Raw genomic sequence first — 20,335 nt, 5'->3', positions numbered from 1 at the left:
GTCTTTTTGCATGTACCTGTCTGTCGTTTTACTTGTACTTGTCCGTTTCTCTGACTTACTGACTGTGTGCTCTGATTGAATGTGTTCTTAACAGGGTGACTGGGTTTGGCTGAAGAAGATTCCTGCTGGAAAAATCATTACAGCTGTCAATCAAAACACACAGACTCTGTTCAGCCAGGTACAAAGCACAGAAGATGCACAGTAAAAATACAGTAGATGACACTAAATTATCTAAACAATATATATAACAATATGTTAGTGTAAATTCATTAAGTGTGTATAGATTATTGTACAGAATTCATATCTGAGAAGTGAATTTATTTTAACAGTGTATGCATTCATATTTTAACAATATATTCATTAATATTTTCACATTAGATAGATGTTTTCACTGTATATATTTTTAACTGTATATAAATTAAAATGTTAACAGTACGTAAATGAACTTTTGACTGTTTATAGATTGCCTTAGAAGTATAGAAACATTTTAACAGTATATAGATTCAGTTTCATCTGTACACATGTTAATATGTTGACATTAGATGAAATATATTTGAACATTATATTTTCCATCTCTCCTGTTCAGTTGAGGGACATGCGACATGAGAACTTGAACCTGTACGTGGGTCTGTTTCTGGACTCAGGGATCTTTGCTCTGGTGGTTGAACACTGTCCTCGAGGAAGTCTGGCTGACCTGCTGGCCGACAGCAACATGAGGCTGGACTGGATGTTCAAGTCCTCCCTGCTCATGGACCTCATCAAGGTGCTGCTGAGATACTGCTATTACTACTGCAACTGTTACTACTGCTGCTACTACTACTACTACTACTACTACTACTACTACTGCTACTGCTACAACTAACACTACTAATGCTACTATGACTGTTAGTACGACCTCTACTGCTACTACTAACACTGTTACTACTACTGCCAGTGCTGCTACTAATGCTGTTACTACTACAGCTACTACTACTGCTGCTACTATTACTACCTCTGCTACTAATAATACTGCTGCTAACACTTTCACTGCTACTGCTACTACTGAATCTACTAACACTGATACTGCTTCTGTTACTACTACCACTACTGTTACTGCTACTGCTGCTGCTGCTGGTACTGCTGGTTGTTCTACTGTTAGTACTACCTCTACTGTTACTGCTGCTGGTACTGCTGGACCAGATAGTGTGGACCTTTGCCAGTGTAACCAGACAGTTTTTGTGTTGCTGTTCAGGTGTTTTTTTTTTTAGGTAGATTCAGTATTCTAATTGTTTGTTGTTGGCCTTAATTCTACCTGCTGTTGTGATTGTATCTGGAAATGTTTGCATGAATTGATTCAGGAGGATCTTAGCAGTCTATTGATGTATGGAATGAATACAAACTAAGATGCAACGTCTACTGATGACTCCTCCGGCCGCTGGAGGGAATTGCACATTTACTGTATTGCTTCTCTGCATCTTATTCTCCATCTTATCTGACATGAATTTACTCTCCCTGTTTTTATGTTCATTCTCTGTATTTGTATGTGGAGTGTGGATTTCTTTGTTGTAAAGCACTTGTCTTATATGAAAGATGTTGTACAACAAAGGCTATTATTGTTATGGTTATTTACTGATAATAAGTGAGGCTGTCTGTGTGTTTTAGGGAATGAAGTATCTGCATCTGCGAGGTTTGAGTCACGGCCGTCTAAAGTCCACAAACTGCTTAGTCGATGGACGCTTTGTTCTGAAAATCACTGACTATGGACTTCCCATGATTCTTCACTCTCAGAGGCTCAGCCTTCCTGAGGACCCACAAGGTAAAAACTTTAACAGCATGAAATCTGTCTGTAATTGTTCTGAAAACCCAAACATGAAGCTGGAGGTTTGTTTCTGCTTCTCAGGAGGACAAAAGATATTAACGTGGAACCAAAACCCTGTCAGAGATTTCATAGACATGTTGTCTGCCTGTGTGTCACTCTGCCTGTCTGTCTACCTCTGTCTCTTTGCCTGTCTGTCTTTCTGCCTGTCTCTCTGTCTACCTGTCTCTCAGAGCTGCTGTGGACGGCTCCAGAGCTCTTGAGGAAACCGGTCCGAGGAGGCTCATGTGCTGGAGACGTCTTCAGTTTTTCCATCATCATACAGGAAGTGATCTCACGAACGCTGCCGTACGCAATGATGGACATGCCCGCCCATGGTGAGACAGGACATCTGTAAGTCTTACTACCTGTCCTTCGATCTTGCTTACCACCTGTGTTTGTCTGACCTCCTGTCTGCGTACCTGTCTGTCTGTCAGAGATACTGGAGCGTCTGAAGCATCCTCCTCCTCTCTGCAGACCACTGGTTTCGGTGGACGAAGCTCCCGCGGAGTGTCTCAGTCTGATGAACGAGTGTTGGAATGAAGATCCGAGTAAGAGGCCGAGTTTCGATGACATTTTCAAACAGGTAAGATGAGCTCTGGGTCTGATCTGATATGGTTTGTTAATACTATGTTGCTGAGCTTTTTGTCTTGTCTCAAAATACAGATTTTTTTTTTTGTTCATTTCATGAGTGAATTTCTTTGTCGTTGCACTGTGGCTACCCTACACTCAGACTGGCTTTTCCTGGTTTGTTTACAAAGGCCGATCCTTGCATTTGTCCTATTAGTGGAATCTGCAAGCATTAGTGTGTCTTAGGCGAGTAGCCGGGGTGTAGCCACGAGTTGATCATGGATGTGTGTGGAAATAGTCAGCCTGTCTACTCACATATTGCTGAAGACATCCGTTGCTTGCAAGAGGATTTGAGGAAGAAGGATGAGCTCTTCATTTATCTCTACACAATATATGCTGATGGAGAAATGAAATGTCTTTTCCTCTGAAGCATTACATGAAGAGATGTCTGTTTCTGATGACAGCAGCCACTGATCACAGCTGGATCAGTGTCGGTCAGCTTTAACAGCTGTAGAGACTTCTGATGAATTTGTATTTGTGCATATGTGCACTGTGCTAATATTAATAAAGACACACAGAGCAGCAGTGTTTCCTCTCCGCTGCTCATGAAGAACAACCTGTATTCTGTATTTATACTATGTACTGCTCAGAGACACAGAAACCAGTTCTACATTCTTTGCATCTAAATTTACTGAATACCATGGGGTGGTAAGAGGGGTGTATCAGTGTCAATGGGTAGGCGATGGAGGTTGGAAGGGGGTGCTGGGGGGGGGGGGGCAGCATTGACGTTGACTTTGTCAACATGTGTTGATGTAATCCAGGCCCGAGGAGGCATATGAGTCAATGTCTATGGATCCTGAGTACAGCTTTGCTGAGGTGGCAAACATACTCCAGTCTGTGTGTTGGAACTGGTGCTGGAGTGTGGCGTCTGCTCCCTCTGGCCATACTTTAGCAGTCCTCACTGATGGCTTCACACGTCTGATGAGTTGAGGTGATGAGATGAGGTGATCAGACTGTTCCAGGTGGGGGAGGGGTGTGTGTGTGTGTGTGTGTGTGTGTGTATATATATATATATATATATATATATATATATATAGTACCAGTCAAAAGTTTGGACACACCTTCTCTCAGTGGTTTTTCTTTATTGTTTTATTTTCTAAATTGTAGATTAATACTGAAGGGACACATATGGAATTATGTAGTAAACAAAAAGTGTTAAACAGACCAGAACGTGTTTTATATTTTAGATCCTTCGAAGTAGCCACCGTTTGCTTTGATGACAGCTTTGCACACTCTTGGCATTCTTTCAATCAGCTTCATGAGGTAGTCACCTTGAACGGTTTTCCAACAGTCTAGAAGGACCTCTTCTTGTGTGTGTTAGGTGTGTTTGGGGTCGCTGTCCTGTTGAAAAACAAATGATGGTCCCACTAAGTGCAAACCAAATGGGATGGCATATTGCTGCAGAATGTTGTGGTAGCCATGCTGGTTAAGTGTGCCATAAATTGTGAATAAATTACCAACAGTGTCCCCAGGAAACCACCCCCACATCATCACCCCTCCTCCATGTTTCACGGTTTCTGCTTCTTGTTGTTCTTCCTCAGAAGTAGCTTCTTTGCAGCCGATGTGTCTGCTACTTGAACGTTGTGAAGCATTTGTGTGGGCTCTAATCTGAAGTGCTGTTAATTTGTGGTTTCTAACACTGGTAACTCTGAACTTCTTGGTCTTCCTTACCTGTGGTGGTCCTCATGAGAGCCAGTTTCATCATAGCGGTTGATGGTCTTTGCAACTGCACTTCAGGATATGTTCAAAGTTCTAGAAATTTTCCGGATTGACTGACTTTCTTGTCGTAAAGTAATGGCAAATAGGGCCATTCACCGTATAGACCTTTGTACCAACCCTACCTCAAACACATTAAGTAGGCAAGAAATTCCAGAAATTAACTCTTGATGAGACACATCTGTTGACTGAAAGCCATCCCAGGTGACTACCTCATGAAGCTGATTGATAAAAGGCCAAGAGTGTGCAAAGCTGTCATCAAAGCAAATGGTAGGTACTTTGAAGAATTTAAAACAGTGTTTCCCAACCAGGGGTACGTGTACCCCTAGGGGTACGTGAGGACATTGCAGGGGGTACATGGAAAAATTAAGAATTTATTTCCAAGATAATAAAAAATATTCTCAGTCATTTCATAAGTCTGTCAATAAAATGGTACGTGTGTGCTATGACTTGTTTCCCTGGGGAGACAATAACCTCTGGCACAGCCATACCAAAATCAAAACAGCAGGAACCTGTTTACCTGCAGGTAAATATGGATAAATGGCTGAAACGTCCAGTTGCTGTGGATCCAGGAGGGGGAAAGGAGTCCACCGACAAACGCAAGAAAGATGCCAAACCTAAATCAAGGCAGTATAATGAAAACTATATTTTATATGGACTCACTTCTACGTCTGCGGACCCACCGCAGCCTCAGTGCTACTTTTGCGGTGAAGTCCTGGCAAATAACTCCATGAAGCCAGCCCATTGACAGTGACCCCAGAGCACCAAACACTCGGAAAGTGTCGCTAAAACTGAGGAATTTTACAAATGTATGCTGTTGGAATTTAAGTCAAGACAGACTGTAATGGGAAAAGCCACGAATGTGTCAAGCAGAGCACTGGAGGCATCTTGCGCCGTATCTCTGCTCGTGGCGAAATCAAAAAAGTCTCACTCAATTGTTGAAGAGCTCATTCTCCCTGCAGCAGCGGTTATGATTGACAAGAAAGCAGCCGATACACTCAAGAAAGTCCCCCTGTCAAACAACAACGTGTCCCGTCGGATGGATGATATGTCGGTTAATATTATTGGACAAGTGGTGAAAAAAATGAAACAAGCTGGTCAGTTTGCTTTGCAGCTGGATGAGATGACAGATGTGAGTGGTGATGCTCAGCTCCTGTCCTTCGTTCGATACAAAGATGTGTCGGACATAAACGAGCATATTTTTTTTTTGCAAAAAGCTGCCAGGAAAGACAACCGGGGAAGAAATGTTCCAGAGTATAGACAGCCTTTTCAAAGAACACGATCTACAGTGGAAAACCTGCAGTCACATCTGTACTGATGACGCAGCTGCGATGACGGGCAGTGTGAAGGGACTTTTTGGACATGTAAAAAGATAAATCCCGACATGAAATGGATGCATTGTATTATTCACAGTGAAGCACTGGCAATTAAGCGAATGAGCCCTGATTTAAGTGCTGTTATGGATGATGCTGTGAAGGTGATAAATTTCAGTCAATCCCGGCCACTGAATCACAGACTGTTTGAAACTCTTTGTCATGAGAGCGGCACAGAGCACAAACAGCTATTGCTTCACACTGACGTCGACTGGCTGTCCCTTGGGAAAGCACTACTCAGACTTTATGAACTGCGCAGTGAAGTTTCTGTGTTTCTGACGCAGCATCTGCATCCTCTTGCTGTGGTGTTTGAGGATGGGGAAAAAGGGAAAAGAGTCACACATCCTGAAAAGGTATGACAAAGTTAAAGGACTCACAAAAAAAGCTCAAACTATGGGAGAAGAAATGTGATGAGGGAGATGTCAGCTGTTACCCACAACTTGATTCCCATTTTGCCACCACTGATGTTGCCAGGGGTCCAGTGGTCAAACTGGTGCTAGCACATCTGTCCAACCTCTGCACGGAGTTTGGACAGTATTTTCAGGACATTGAAGAAAAGTCAGAAAGACTGGATTGGGTGAGGAACCCATTTATTGTGAGTGAGAGCTGCAACAACCTTCCTGCAAGGCTGCAGCAGCATCTGATGGATTTATCATCTCATCAGGGACTGAAAATGACATATGCTGAGAAGACATTGACTGGGTTCTGGTGTGATGTGGAGAAGGAGTATCCTGAGCTGGGAAAACATGCACTGATTGAGCTTTTACCTTTTGGTTCTACTTATATGTGTGAGGTGACCTTCTCAGCTTTGACACACATTAAAACAAAGCAGAGGAACGGACTGGATGTCGAGAACAGCCTGGTAACAGCTGTTTCCACACTTTCCACAGAACTATCAAAGCTTATGAAAAACAAGCAAGCTCAAGCGTCTCATTAAAGCTCGGATGACTGAAGAAAAGAAAGTACAACAGATACAGTGAGTTTAAATAGTATTCTTAAGTGTTTTGTTCCTGATTTTTAAAGTTTAAATGCCTGTTTAAAGGGGACATATTCAAAGAAGCTCCTTTTGTGGTAAATGTCATAAAAGTTATATATAACAAAGGCAGGTTAATTATTTGTTTTGTATTTATTTAATAGGGCCACGGGGCAAGCCACGAGCACTATTGTTATCCTGCATGTTTTTTCTACTTCTTCTTATTATTATTATTATTAGGGCCACGGGGCAAGCCACGAGCACTATTGTTATCCTGCGTGTTTTTTCTTCTTATTAGGGCCACGGGGCAGCCACGAGCACTATTGTTATCCTGCGTGTTTTTTCTTCTTATTAGGGCCACGGGGCAAGCCACGAGCACTACTGCCTACAGCAAAGCTGCAGACAGTAGTGCTCGGGGCAAAGCCCCGAGCACTATTGTTATCCTGCGTGTTTTTTCTTCTTATTATTATTATTAGTGGGCAAGCTGAAGCTTGCACACTCATGTTATTCCCACTATTATTCTTATTAGTGGGCAAGCTGAAGCTTGCACACTTATGTTATTCCCACTATTTATTCTTCTTCTTCTTATTATTATTATTAGTGGGCAAGCTGAAGCTTGCACACTTATATTATTCCCACTATTTATTATTCTTATTATTATTAGGGCCACGGGGCAAGCCACGAGCACTATTGTTATCCTGCGTGTTTTTTCTTCTTATTATTATTATTAGTGGGCAAGCTGAAGCTTGCACACTCATGTTATTCCCACTATTATTCTTATTAGTGGGCAAGCTGAAGCTTGCACACTTATGTTATTCCCACTATTTATTCTTCTTCTTCTTATTATTATTATTAGTGGGCAAGCTGAAGCTTGCACACTTATGTTATTCCCACTATTTATTATTCTTATTATTATTAGGGCCACGGGGCAAGCCACGAGCACTATTGTTATCCTGCGTGTTTTTTCTTCTTCTTCTTCTTCTTCTTCTTCTTCTTATTATTATTATTAGGGCCACGGGGCAAGCCACGAGCACTATTGTTATCCTGCGTGTTTTTTCTTCTTCTTCTTATTAGGGCCACGGGGCAGCCACGAGCACAACTGCCTACAGCAAAGCTCTATTGTTATCCTGCGTGTTTTTTCTTCTTCTTCTTATTAGTGGGCAAGCTGAAGCTTGCACACTCATGTTATTCCCACTATTTATTATTCTTATTATTATTAGTGGGCAAGCTGAAGCTTGCACACTTATGTTATTCCCACTATTTATTATTCTTATGATTATTAGTGGGCAAGCTGAAGCTTGCACACTCATGTTATTCCCACTATTTATTATTCTTATTAGTGGGCAAGCTGAAGCTTGCACACTCATGTTATTCCCACTATTTATTATTCTTCTTATTATTATTATGATTATTATTAGTGGGCAAGCTGAAGCTTGCACACTCATGTTATTCCCACTATTTATTATTATTATTATTATTATTATTATTATTAGTGGGCAAGCTGAAGCTTGCACACTTATGTTATTCCCACTATTTATTAATCTTATTATTAGTGGGCAAGCTGAAGCTTGCACACTCATGTTATTCCCACTATTTATTATTAGTGGGCAAGCTGAAGCTTGCACACTTATGTTCTTCCCACTATTTATTATTCTTATTCTTATTCTTATTCTTATTCTTATTATTATTATTATTATTATTATTATTATTATTATTCCGCTCCTTTTTTTGGAACCTATCTCCTCCTACAGTTCTTAACCTAAAAAATTAATTCAAACGTTAAAAAATGGAACTTTCTTTCCGGTAAGTTGCTATTACTTTTGGTGGTGGTATCTGGAATAGTTTTGGAATTATTCAAGTTTATTCCGACTTTTTCTCTATGGAAAATGAATTGGATGAAGTTTGAAAAATCAGTAATGGTCCAACATTTTTAACTCGTTCATAATTCTTGCCAGAAACCTCAAGTAATTTTTTTAATGTTCCCCTTACCTCGCAAAATATTTCCACACTTCAACTTTGTGATATCGTTTGTACTTTTCCAATAATTAATTTTTATCCACAATATCTTTTGAATGGCAGTCAATGAGAGAGCCGTTTGGAAAAGCTCCAACCCAGCCCTCTTTGAACTGTAACTACTCCTTCATAATTTGAGCTACAAATTTCATTCAACCTTTAAATGGCTCACAACAAGTGCTACTTTAAAGGTTGTAAACATCGTGTAGGTATTTGTCATAGTTTCCGAGATATCATTTTTTAAGTTTTATCTTGTTTTTCGACCGTCCAATGAGTGTGTATGGCATCGATCGTTTCAGCTTGAGCGGATGACGTCATCTGTTAGAGTGGGAGAGAGACGAAAAACCTTTCAGATTTTCGCTCTTTCCACACTCCTCCCAGCCGCAGTTTACACTCTACGCGCATGATTTTTTCCACAGTTGTAGACACATGTGTTCTGTCTCTCACAATGTGCTTGAAAAATGTGAGAGATTTACCGAAGTTGAATTAGCAGCGTCGAAGTGCGGCCACGTCTGTCTCTTCTCCCCATTAACTCCAATACAAAGATTTTCTGAGACAAGCGGACCGGACTCCTGTTTTTAACTCGCAAGTGTCGACGAAATATTTGGTGTAGAAACGCCGAACTAACGCCGAATTGTTCAGGAAGTCCTTAGAGCGATGATGGTCGGTGTATTTTTCTGATAAGAGCTACCGTTTTGTCAGAATCAGTTTATATGTGAGACCAGCGCAGGGGCAGCAAATCGCTGTGTTTCTCCGTCTGAATGCCTGTGTGTCTGTTCCGCTAAGCTCGCGCGCGCGTGCCTGTGCACCGATGTAGCGATAAAAACACAGCGGACAACGTCCCATGGCGGAGTGCGTCTTAAAAACAGAAGCAGACAGCAGCATGCGGATGACAAAGCAACAAGGACGCGTCGTATGATCATTTCAACGAGTTTCATGACAAGGTCAGTGTTGTGCCTCAACGGGTTCATAGAACGATAGTGCGTGAACTCGTTTATGTTTTAGACGAACGTGAAATGAACGCGCTGATGCACGTTATTATGAACTCGTTCATCCCGGTGTCTGTGAACTGCGCGCTGTTTCAGTTTAATTTCGTTCTATAGCGTGCCAGATTTCTATAGCACTTGTCAGCCGAGAAGCCGGCAAAACCACAGCGTAAACGGGCCTTAATGTGTAGCGATAAACGCACCCTATTTCTCAACACCAGCAATCGTGCGTCATGAAAACAGAATACGACAGCAGCACGGAGCCGACAGAGCAACAAGGACGCGTCGTATGATCATTTCAGCGAGTTTTATGACAAGGTCAGTGTTGTGCCTGAACGCGTACAGAGAACGATAGTTCGTGCAGGCGTTCATATTTTAGATGAACGTGAAATGGCCGCGCTGATGCAAGTTACTATGAAGTCGTTCATTCTGGTGTCTCTGAACGGCCCGCATTGTCCGGTTAACTTCGTTCAATAGCTAATGGCTGTTAAATACGTATTACTTAATTAATTTACAGCGTGGCACCGCCGCCTGCGTCACATGAGGTGAAAGCTGCAGCTGTTAGTAATGTGGACTGAATGGACAGCAGCATTTAAAGCAGCAATGAGGACATGTTGTCCCCTAAACTTTATTGTAAATCATGGTTGGATAAGAAGTCAAACGTGAACATGAAGATGAAATCTGACGCATAGTTACAGTGTTAAAACCGATCAAATACTAATTTATTATTTAATTAACACTGCCGCCGCGTGCGTCACATGGGGTGAAAGCTGCAGCTGTTAATAGTGTGGACTGAATGGACAGCAGCATTCAAAGCTGCAATGGGGAAATGTATTCCCCTCAATGCTACTGTAAATCATGGTTGGATAAGACTTCCAACTTGAATATGAAGATGAAATCTGACGCGTAGTTACAGTGTTAAAAGTGATCAAATAATTGCTGTGTGTGGTTCTATAGACTGTGTCAATCATTTTGAAAAAATAATAGCTCACAGCAACATATGGAATAAAAATAACTAGGAATTAATTCATTTGTACAACGGTGAACTTAGTTGAAAATGTTGACTTATGCATGATGAACTGAACTACTTCATTTTGCAATGTGTGAACTAAACTGTGCAGTAGTTCATGTAGACAGTGAACTTTCCCAACACTGGCTCCTTGTGTATAATGTCATAATGTCACTAGTATTAATTGTTTGACATTCCAGACAGAGATGTTTGCCACACCGTCCCCCCGTGCTGCACTATCAAACCGTTGTACATATGAAATCGGCTTGTCTGACATCCAGAAAATGATGATCGCCTTGCGTTAAGACAATCACTTATGACGGTGCAGAGCCGGTATGTCTTTTGAGGCGACGAGGCGCAGTGTTGCATTGATTTCATATGTCCAACGGTCTAATCCTTGTGACATCTGTTCTCTGTTTTCGCCACAAGGTGGAGCTTCCCCTTGTGAGACGGGAGTTGAGTGAGTTCACTGTGTCTGTGCCAACTGAGGACTCTGTGTTGCTGCGGCTTTTGGCTGAAATTTTCTGCTTTCTTCAGCTTGCCCACGCATTTTCTTCAGGAAATGCAATCTTTCTAGTTATTAGTGGGCAAGCTGAAGCTTGCACACTTATGTTCTTCCCACTATTTATTATTCTTATTATTATTATTATTATTATTAGTGGGCAAGCTGAAGCTTGCACACTTATGTTCTTCCCACTATTTATTATTCTTATTATTATTATTATTATTCCGATCCTTTTTTTGCCGCGTATCTCCTCCTACAGTTCTTAACCTAAAAATTTAATTCAAACGTTAAAAAATGGAACTTTCTTTCCGGAAAGTGGCTATTACTGTTGGTGGTGGTATCTGGAATAGGTTTGGAATTATTCAAGTTTATTCCGACTTTTTCTCTATGGAAAATGAATTGGATGAAGTTTGAAAAATCAGTAATGGTCCAACATTTTTAACTCGTTCATAATTCTTGCCAGAAACCTCAAATAATTTTTTTAATGTTCCCCTTACCTCGCAAAATATTTCCACAATTCAACTTTGTGATATCGTTTGTACTTTTTCAATAATTAATTTTTATCTACAATATTTTTTGAATGGCAGTCAATGAGAGAGCCGTTTGGAAAAGCTCCAACCCAGCCCTCTTTGAACTCTAACTACTCCTGCATAATTTGAGCTACAAATTTCATTCAACCTTTAAATGGCTCACAACAAGTGCTACTGTAAAGGTTGTAAACATCGTGTAGGTATTCGTCATAGTTTCCGAGATATCATTTTTTAAGTTTTATGGTGTTTTTCGACCGTCCAATGAGTGTGTATGGCATCGATCGTTTCAGCTTGAGCGGATGACGTCATCTGTTAGAGTGGGAGAGAGACGAAAAAGCTTTCAGATTTTCGCTCTTTCCACACTCCTCCCAGCCGCAGTTTACACTCTACGCGCATGATTTTTTCCACAGTTGTAGACACATGTGTTCTGTGTCTCACAATGTGCTTGAAAAATGTGAGAGATTTACCGAAGTTGAATTAGCAGCGTCGAAGTGCGGCCACGTCTGTCTCTTCTCCCCATTAACTCCAATACAAAGATTTTCTGAGACAAGCGGACCGGACTCCTGTTTTTAACTCGCAAGTGTCGACGATATATTTGGTGTAGAAACGCCGAACTAACGCCGAATTGTTCAGGAAGTCCTTAGAGCGATGATGGTCGGTGTATTTTTCTGATAAGAGCTACCGTTTTGTCAGAATCAGTTTAAATGTGAGACCAGCGCAGGGGCAGCAAAGCGCTGTGTTTCTCCGTCTGAATGCCTGTGTGTCTGCTCCGCTGAGCTGCCTGTGCACCTGTTTCAGTGTGTGAGTGTGTGTGTGTGTGTGTATGGTCGTTCATTGTACGATACTTCGTGAAGTCGTTCATATTTTAGACGAACGTGAATTGAACGCGCTGATGCACGTTATTTTGAACTCGTTCATCCTGGTGTCTGTGAACTGGAACCGGACTCCTGTTTTTAACTCGCAAGTGTCGACGAAATATTTGGTGTAGAAACGCCGAACTAACGCCGAATTGTTCAGGAAGTCCTTAGAGCGATGATGGTCGGCGTATTTTTCTGATAGGAGCTACCGTTCTGTCAGAATCAGTTTATATGTGAGACCAGCGCAGGGGCAGCAAATCGCTGTGTTTCTCCGTCTGAATGCCTGTGTGTCTGCTCCGCTGAGCTGCCTGTGCACCTGTTTCAGTGTGTGTGTGTGTGTGTGTGTGTGTGTGTGTGTGTGTGTGTGTGTGTGTGTATGGTCGTTCACTGTACGATACTTCGTGAAGTCGTTCATATTTTAGACGAACGTGAATTGAACGCGCTGATGCACGTTATTTTGAACTCGTTCATCCTGGTGTCTGTGAACTGCGCGCTGTTTCAGTTTAACTTCGTTCAATAGCGTGCCAGATTTCTATAGCGCCTGTCAGGCGAGAAGCTGGCAAAACCACAGCGTAAACGGGGCTTAATGTGTAGCGATAAACACACCCTATTTCTCAACACCAGCAATCAGCGTGGCACCGCCGCATGCGTCATGAAAACAGAATACGACAGCAGCACGGAGCCGACAGAGCGACAAGGACGCGTCGTATGATCATTTCAGCGAGTTTTATGACAAGGTCAGTGTTGTGCCTGAACGCGTACATAGAACGATAGTTCGTGAAAGCGTTCATATTTTAGACGAACGTGAATTGGCCGCGCTGATGCAAGTTACTATGAAGTCGTTCATTCTGGTGTCTGTGAACGGCGCTCTCTGTCCGGTTAACTTCGTTCAATAGCTGATGGCTGTTAAATATGTATTACTTAATTAATTTACAGCGTGGCACCGCCGCGTGCTTCACATGAACTGAAAGCTGCAGCTGTTAATAGTGTGGACTGAATGGACAGCAGCATTCAAAGCTGCAATGGGGAAATGTATTCCCCTCAATGCTACTGTAAATCATGGTTGAATAAGACTTCCAACTAGAATATGAAGATGAAATCTGACGCGTAGTTACAGTGTTAAAACTGATCAAATAATTGCTGTGTGTGGTTCTATAGACTGTGTCAATCATATTGAAAAAATAATAGCTCACAGCAACATATGGAAAAAAAATAATAACTAGGAATTAATTCATTTGTACAACGGTGAACTTAGTTGAAAATGTTGACTTATGCATGATGAACTGAACTACTTCATTTTGCAATGTGTGAAGTGAACTGTGCAGTAGTTCATGTAGACAGTGAACTTTCCCAACACTGGCTCCTTGTGTATAATGTCATAATGTCACTAGTATTAATTGTTTGACATTCCAGAAAGAGCAGATACTGTGTGTGCAGCGGACCAACCCGGACTCTTTGGTTATTGTCCTTGGGGACTTTAACAAACGTAATCTCACCCACGCACTTCCAAAATACACACCGCTTATTAAATGCCCGCCCAGTGAGGAGAATATTCTGTGTCGCTGTTACAGCACAATCAGAGATGTTTGTCACACCGTCCCCCGTGCTGCACTATCAAACCGTTGTACATATGAAATCGGCTTGTCTGACATTCAGAAAATGATGATCGCCTTGCGTTAAGACAATCACTTATGATGGTGCGGAGCCGGTATGTCTTTTGAGGCGAAAAGGCACAGTGTTGCATTGATTTCACATGTCCAACGGTCTAATCCTTGTGACGTCTGTTCTCTCTTTTCGCCACCAGGTGGAGCTTCCCCTTTGTAAGACGGTAGTTGAGTGAGTGAGTTCACTGTGTCTGTGCCAACTGAGGACTCTGTGTTGCTGCGGCTTTTGGCTGAAATTTTCTGCTTTCTTCAGCTTGCCCACGCAGTTTCTTCAGAAACTGCAATCTTTCTAGTTATTATTATTATTCCGATGCCTTTTTTGGAACCTATCTCCTCCTACAGTTCTTAACCTAAAAATTTAATTCAAACGTTAAAAAATGGAACTTTCTTTCCGGTAAGTTGCTATTCCTGTTGGTGGTGGTATCTGGAATAGGTTTGGAATTATTCAAGTTTATTCCGACTTTTTCTCTATGGAAAATGAATTGGATGAAGTTTGAAAAATCAGTAATGGTTTAACATTTTTAACTCGTTCATAATTCTTGCCAGAAAACTCAAGTAATTTTTTTCATGTTCCCCTTACTTCGCAAAATATTTCCACAATTCAACTTTGTGATATCGTTTGTACTTTTCCAATAATTAATTTTTATCCACAATATTTTTTGAATGGCAGTCAATGAGAGAGCCGTTTGGAAAAGCTCCAACCCAGCCCTCTTTGAACTGTAACTACTCCTTCATAATTTGAGCTACAAATTTCATTTAACCTTTAAATGGCTCACAACAAGTCCTACTTTAAAGGTTGTAAACATCGTGTAGGTATTTGTCATAGTTTCCGAGATATCATTTTTTAAGTTTTATCGTGTTTTTCGACTGTCCAATGAGTGTGTATGGCATCGATCGTTTCAGCTTGAGCGGATGACGTCATCTGTTAGAGTGGGAGAGAGACGAAAAAGCTTTCAGATTTTCGCTCTTTCCACACTCCTCCCAGCCGCAGTTTACACTCTACGCGCATGATTTTTTCCACAGTTGTAGACACATGTGTTCTGTCTCTCACAATGTGCTTGAAAAATGTGAGAGATTTACCGAAGTTGAATTAGCAGCGTCGAAGTGCGGCCACGTCTGTCTCTTCTCCCCATTAACTCCAATACAAAGATTTTCTGAGACAAGCGGACCGGACTCCTGTTTTTAACTCGCAAGTGTCGACGATATATTTGGTGTAGAAACGCCGAACTAACGCCGAATTGTTCAGGAAGTCCTTAGAGCGATGATGGTCGGTGTATTTTTCTGATAAGAGCTACCGTTTTGTCAGAATCAGTTCATATGTGAGACCAGCGCAGGGGCAGCAAATCGCTGTGTTTCTCCGTCTGAATGCCTGTGTGTCTGCTCCGCTGAGCTGCCTGTGCACCCGTTTCAGTGTGTGTGTGTGTGTGTGTGTGTGTGTGTGTGTGTGTGTGTGTGTGTGTGTGTGTGTATGGTCGTTCACTGTACGATACTTCGTGAAGTCGTTCATATTTTAGACGAACGTGAATTGAACGCGCTGATGCACGTTATTTTGAACTCGTTCATCCTGGTGTCTGTGAACTGGAACCGGACTCCTGTTTTTAACTCGCAAGTGTCGACGAAATATTTGGTGTAGAAACGCCGAACTAACGCCGAATTGTTCAGGAAGTCCTTAGAGCGATGATGGTCGGTGTATTTTTCTGATAGGAGCTACCGTTTTGTCAGAATCAGTTTAAATGTGAGACCAGCGCAGGGGCAGCAAATCGCTGTGTTTCTCCGTCTGAATGCCTGTGTGTCTGCTCCGCTGAGCTGCCTGTGCACCTGTTTCAGTGTGTGTGTGTGTGTGTGTGTGTGTGTGTGTGTGTATGGTCGTTCACTGTACGATACTTCGTGAAGTCGTTCATATTTTAGACGAACGTGAATTGAACGCGCTGATGCACGTTATTTTGAACTCGTTCATCCTGGTGTCTGTAAACTGCGCGCTGTTTCAGTTTAACTTCGCTTAATAGCGTGCCAGATTTCTATAGCGCCTGTCGGGCGAGAAGCTGGCAAAACCACAGCGTAAACGGGGCTTAATGTGTAGCGATAAACACACCCTATTTCTCAACACCAGCAATCAGCGTGGCACCGCCGCATGCGTCATGAAAACAGAATACGACAGCAGCACGGAGCCGACAGAGCAACAAGGAGGCGGCGTATCATCATTTCAGCGAGTTTTATGACAAGGTCAGTGTTGTGCCTGAACGCGTTGATAGAACGATAGTTCGTGAAGGCGTTCATATTTTAGATGAACGTGAATTGGCCGCGCTGATGCACGTTCCTATGAACTCGTTCATTGCGGTGTCTGTGAACGGCGCGCTGTTTCAGTTTAATTTCGATCTATAGCGTGCCAGATTTCTATAGCGCTTTCCAGGCGAGAAGCCGGCAAAAGCACAGCGTAAACTGGCCTTAATGTGAAGCGAAAAAAATACTTTATCTCTCAGCACCAGCCGCGTGCGTCACATGGGGTGAAAGCTGCAGCTGTTAGTAATGTGGACTGAATGGACAGAAGCATTTAAAGCAGCAATGAGGACATGTTGTCCCTTAAATGTTATTGTAAATCATGATTGGATAAGAATTCAAACGTGAAGATGAAGATGAAATCTGACGCGTAGTTACAGTGTTAAAACTGATCAAATAATTGCTGTGTGTGGTTCTATAGACTGTGTCAATCATTTTGAAAAAATAATAGCTCACAGCAACATATGGAAAAAAAATAACTAGGAATTAATTCATTTGTACAACGGTGAACTTAGTTGAAAATGTTGACTTATCCATGATGAACTGAACTACTTCATTTTGCAATATGTGAACTGAACTGTGCAGTAGTTCATGTAGACAGTGAACTTTCCCAACACTGGCTCCTTGTGTATAATGTCATAATGTCACTAGTATTAATTATTTGACATTCCAGAAAGAGCAGATACTGTGTGTGGAGCGGACCAACCTGGACTCTTGAGTTATTGTCTTTGGGGACTTTAACAAAGGTAATCTCACCCACGCACTCCCTAAATACACACCGTTTATTAAACGCCCGTCCAGAGAGGAGAATATTCTGGATTGCTGTTACAGCACAATCAGAGATGTTTGTCAGGCCGTCGCCCCGTGCTGCACTATGAAACCGTTGTACATATGAAATCGGCTTGTCTAACATCCTGAAAATGATGATCGCCTTGCGTTAAGACAATCACTTATGACGGTGCAGAGCCGGTATGTCTTTTGAGGCGACGAGGCGCAGTGTTGCATTGACTTCATATGTCCAACGGTCTAATCCTTGTGACATCTGTTCTCTGTTTTCGCCACAAGGTGGAGCTTCCCCTTGTGAGACGGGAGTTGAGTGAGTTCACTGTGTGTGTGTGCCAACTGAGGACTCTGTGTTGCTGCGGCTTTTGGCTGAAATTTTCTGCTTTCTTCAGCTTGCCCACGCATTTTCTTCAGGAAATGCAATCTTTCTAGTTAGTGGGCAAGCTGAAGCTTGCACACTTATGTTCTTCCCACTATTTATTATTCTTATTATTATTATTATTATTATTATTATTATTATTATTATTCCGATCCTATTTTTGCCGGCTATCTCCTCCTACAGTTCTTAACCTAAAAATTTAATTCAAACGTTAAAAAATGGAACTTTCTTTCCGGTAAGTTGCTATTCCTGTTGGTGGTGGTATCTGGAATAGGTTTGGAATTATTCAAGTTTATTCCGACTTTTTCTCTATGGAAAATGAATTGGATGAAGTTTGAAAAATCAGTAATGGTTTAACATTTTTAACTCGTTCATAATTCTTGCCAGAAAACTCAAGTAATTTTTTTCATGTTCCCCTTACTTCGCAAAATATTTCCACAATTCAACTTTGTGATATCGTTTGTACTTTTCCAATAATTAATTTTTATCCACAATATTTTTTGAATGGCAGTCAATGAGAGAGCCGTTTGGAAAAGCTCCAACCCAGCCCTCTTTGAACTGTAACTACTCCTTCATAATTTGAGCTACAAATTTCATTTAACCTTTAAATGGCTCACAACAAGTCCTACTTTAAAGGTTGTAAACATCGTGTAGGTATTTGTCATAGTTTCCGAGATATCATTTTTTAAGTTTTATCGTGTTTTTCGACTGTCCAATGAGTGTGTATGGCATCGATCGTTTCAGCTTGAGCGGATGACGTCATCTGTTAGAGTGGGAGAGAGACGAAAAAGCTTTCAGATTTTCGCTCTTTCCACACTCCTCCCAGCCGCAGTTTACACTCTACGCGCATGATTTTTTCCACAGTTGTAGACACATGTGTTCTGTCTCTCACAATGTGCTTGAAAAATGTGAGAGATTTACCGAAGTTGAATTAGCAGCGTCGAAGTGCGGCCACGTCTGTCTCTTCTCCCCATTAACTCCAATACAAAGATTTTCTGAGACAAGCGGACCGGACTCCTGTTTTTAACTCGCAAGTGTCGACGATATATTTGGTGTAGAAACGCCGAACTAACGCCGAATTGTTCAGGAAGTCCTTAGAGCGATGATGGTCGGTGTATTTTTCTGATAAGAGCTACCGTTTTGTCAGAATCAGTTCATATGTGAGACCAGCGCAGGGGCAGCAAATCGCTGTGTTTCTCCGTCTGAATGCCTGTGTGTCTGCTCCGCTGAGCTGCCTGTGCACCCGTTTCAGTGTGTGTGTGTGTGTGTGTGTGTGTGTGTGTGTGTGTGTGTGTGTGTGTGTGTGTGTATGGTCGTTCACTGTACGATACTTCGTGAAGTCGTTCATATTTTAGACGAACGTGAATTGAACGCGCTGATGCACGTTATTTTGAACTCGTTCATCCTGGTGTCTGTGAACTGGAACCGGACTCCTGTTTTTAACTCGCAAGTGTCGACGAAATATTTGGTGTAGAAACGCCGAACTAACGCCGAATTGTTCAGGAAGTCCTTAGAGCGATGATGGTCGGTGTATTTTTCTGATAGGAGCTACCGTTTTGTCAGAATCAGTTTAAATGTGAGACCAGCGCAGGGGCAGCAAATCGCTGTGTTTCTCCGTCTGAATGCCTGTGTGTCTGCTCCGCTGAGCTGCCTGTGCACCTGTTTCAGTGTGTGTGTGTGTGTGTGTGTGTGTGTGTGTGTGTATGGTCGTTCACTGTACGATACTTCGTGAAGTCGTTCATATTTTAGACGAACGTGAATTGAACGCGCTGATGCACGTTATTTTGAACTCGTTCATCCTGGTGTCTGTAAACTGCGCGCTGTTTCAGTTTAACTTCGCTTAATAGCGTGCCAGATTTCTATAGCGCCTGTCGGGCGAGAAGCTGGCAAAACCACAGCGTAAACGGGGCTTAATGTGTAGCGATAAACACACCCTATTTCTCAACACCAGCAATCAGCGTGGCACCGCCGCATGCGTCATGAAAACAGAATACGACAGCAGCACGGAGCCGACAGAGCAACAAGGAGGCGGCGTATCATCATTTCAGCGAGTTTTATGACAAGGTCAGTGTTGTGCCTGAACGCGTTGATAGAACGATAGTTCGTGAAGGCGTTCATATTTTAGATGAACGTGAATTGGCCGCGCTGATGCACGTTCCTATGAACTCGTTCATTGCGGTGTCTGTGAACGGCGCGCTGTTTCAGTTTAATTTCGATCTATAGCGTGCCAGATTTCTATAGCGCTTTCCAGGCGAGAAGCCGGCAAAAGCACAGCGTAAACTGGCCTTAATGTGAAGCGAAAAAAATACTTTATCTCTCAGCACCAGCCGCGTGCGTCACATGGGGTGAAAGCTGCAGCTGTTAGTAATGTGGACTGAATGGACAGAAGCATTTAAAGCAGCAATGAGGACATGTTGTCCCTTAAATGTTATTGTAAATCATGATTGGATAAGAATTCAAACGTGAAGATGAAGATGAAATCTGACGCGTAGTTACAGTGTTAAAACTGATCAAATAATTGCTGTGTGTGGTTCTATAGACTGTGTCAATCATTTTGAAAAAATAATAGCTCACAGCAACATATGGAAAAAAAATAACTAGGAATTAATTCATTTGTACAACGGTGAACTTAGTTGAAAATGTTGACTTATCCATGATGAACTGAACTACTTCATTTTGCAATATGTGAACTGAACTGTGCAGTAGTTCATGTAGACAGTGAACTTTCCCAACACTGGCTCCTTGTGTATAATGTCATAATGTCACTAGTATTAATTATTTGACATTCCAGAAAGAGCAGATACTG

At 41.9% G+C, this 20,335-nt stretch overlaps 1 protein-coding gene across 1 annotated transcript in view; it reads left to right on the top strand.

Annotated features, from left to right (window-relative positions):
• Positions 1 to 20,335, top strand: part of LOC143317384 (retinal guanylyl cyclase 2-like) — a 103,608-nt gene that overhangs the window by 15,147 nt on the left and 68,126 nt on the right. The window contains exons 12-16 of the mRNA XM_076725530.1: positions 95 to 178; positions 587 to 763; positions 1,642 to 1,795; positions 2,029 to 2,172; positions 2,272 to 2,420. Coding sequence (XP_076581645.1) covers positions 95 to 178; positions 587 to 763; positions 1,642 to 1,795; positions 2,029 to 2,172; positions 2,272 to 2,420 — 708 coding nt within the window. The remainder of the gene's footprint in view (positions 1 to 94; positions 179 to 586; positions 764 to 1,641; positions 1,796 to 2,028; positions 2,173 to 2,271; positions 2,421 to 20,335) is intronic.

This window comes from Chaetodon auriga, chromosome 24 (genome assembly GCF_051107435.1).
Source record: "Chaetodon auriga isolate fChaAug3 chromosome 24, fChaAug3.hap1, whole genome shotgun sequence".
Taxonomy (NCBI): Eukaryota; Metazoa; Chordata; class Actinopteri; order Chaetodontiformes; family Chaetodontidae; genus Chaetodon; species Chaetodon auriga.
The sequence above is the reverse complement of the archived record's forward strand: the minus strand, read 5'-3'. Positions and strand labels throughout refer to the sequence as shown.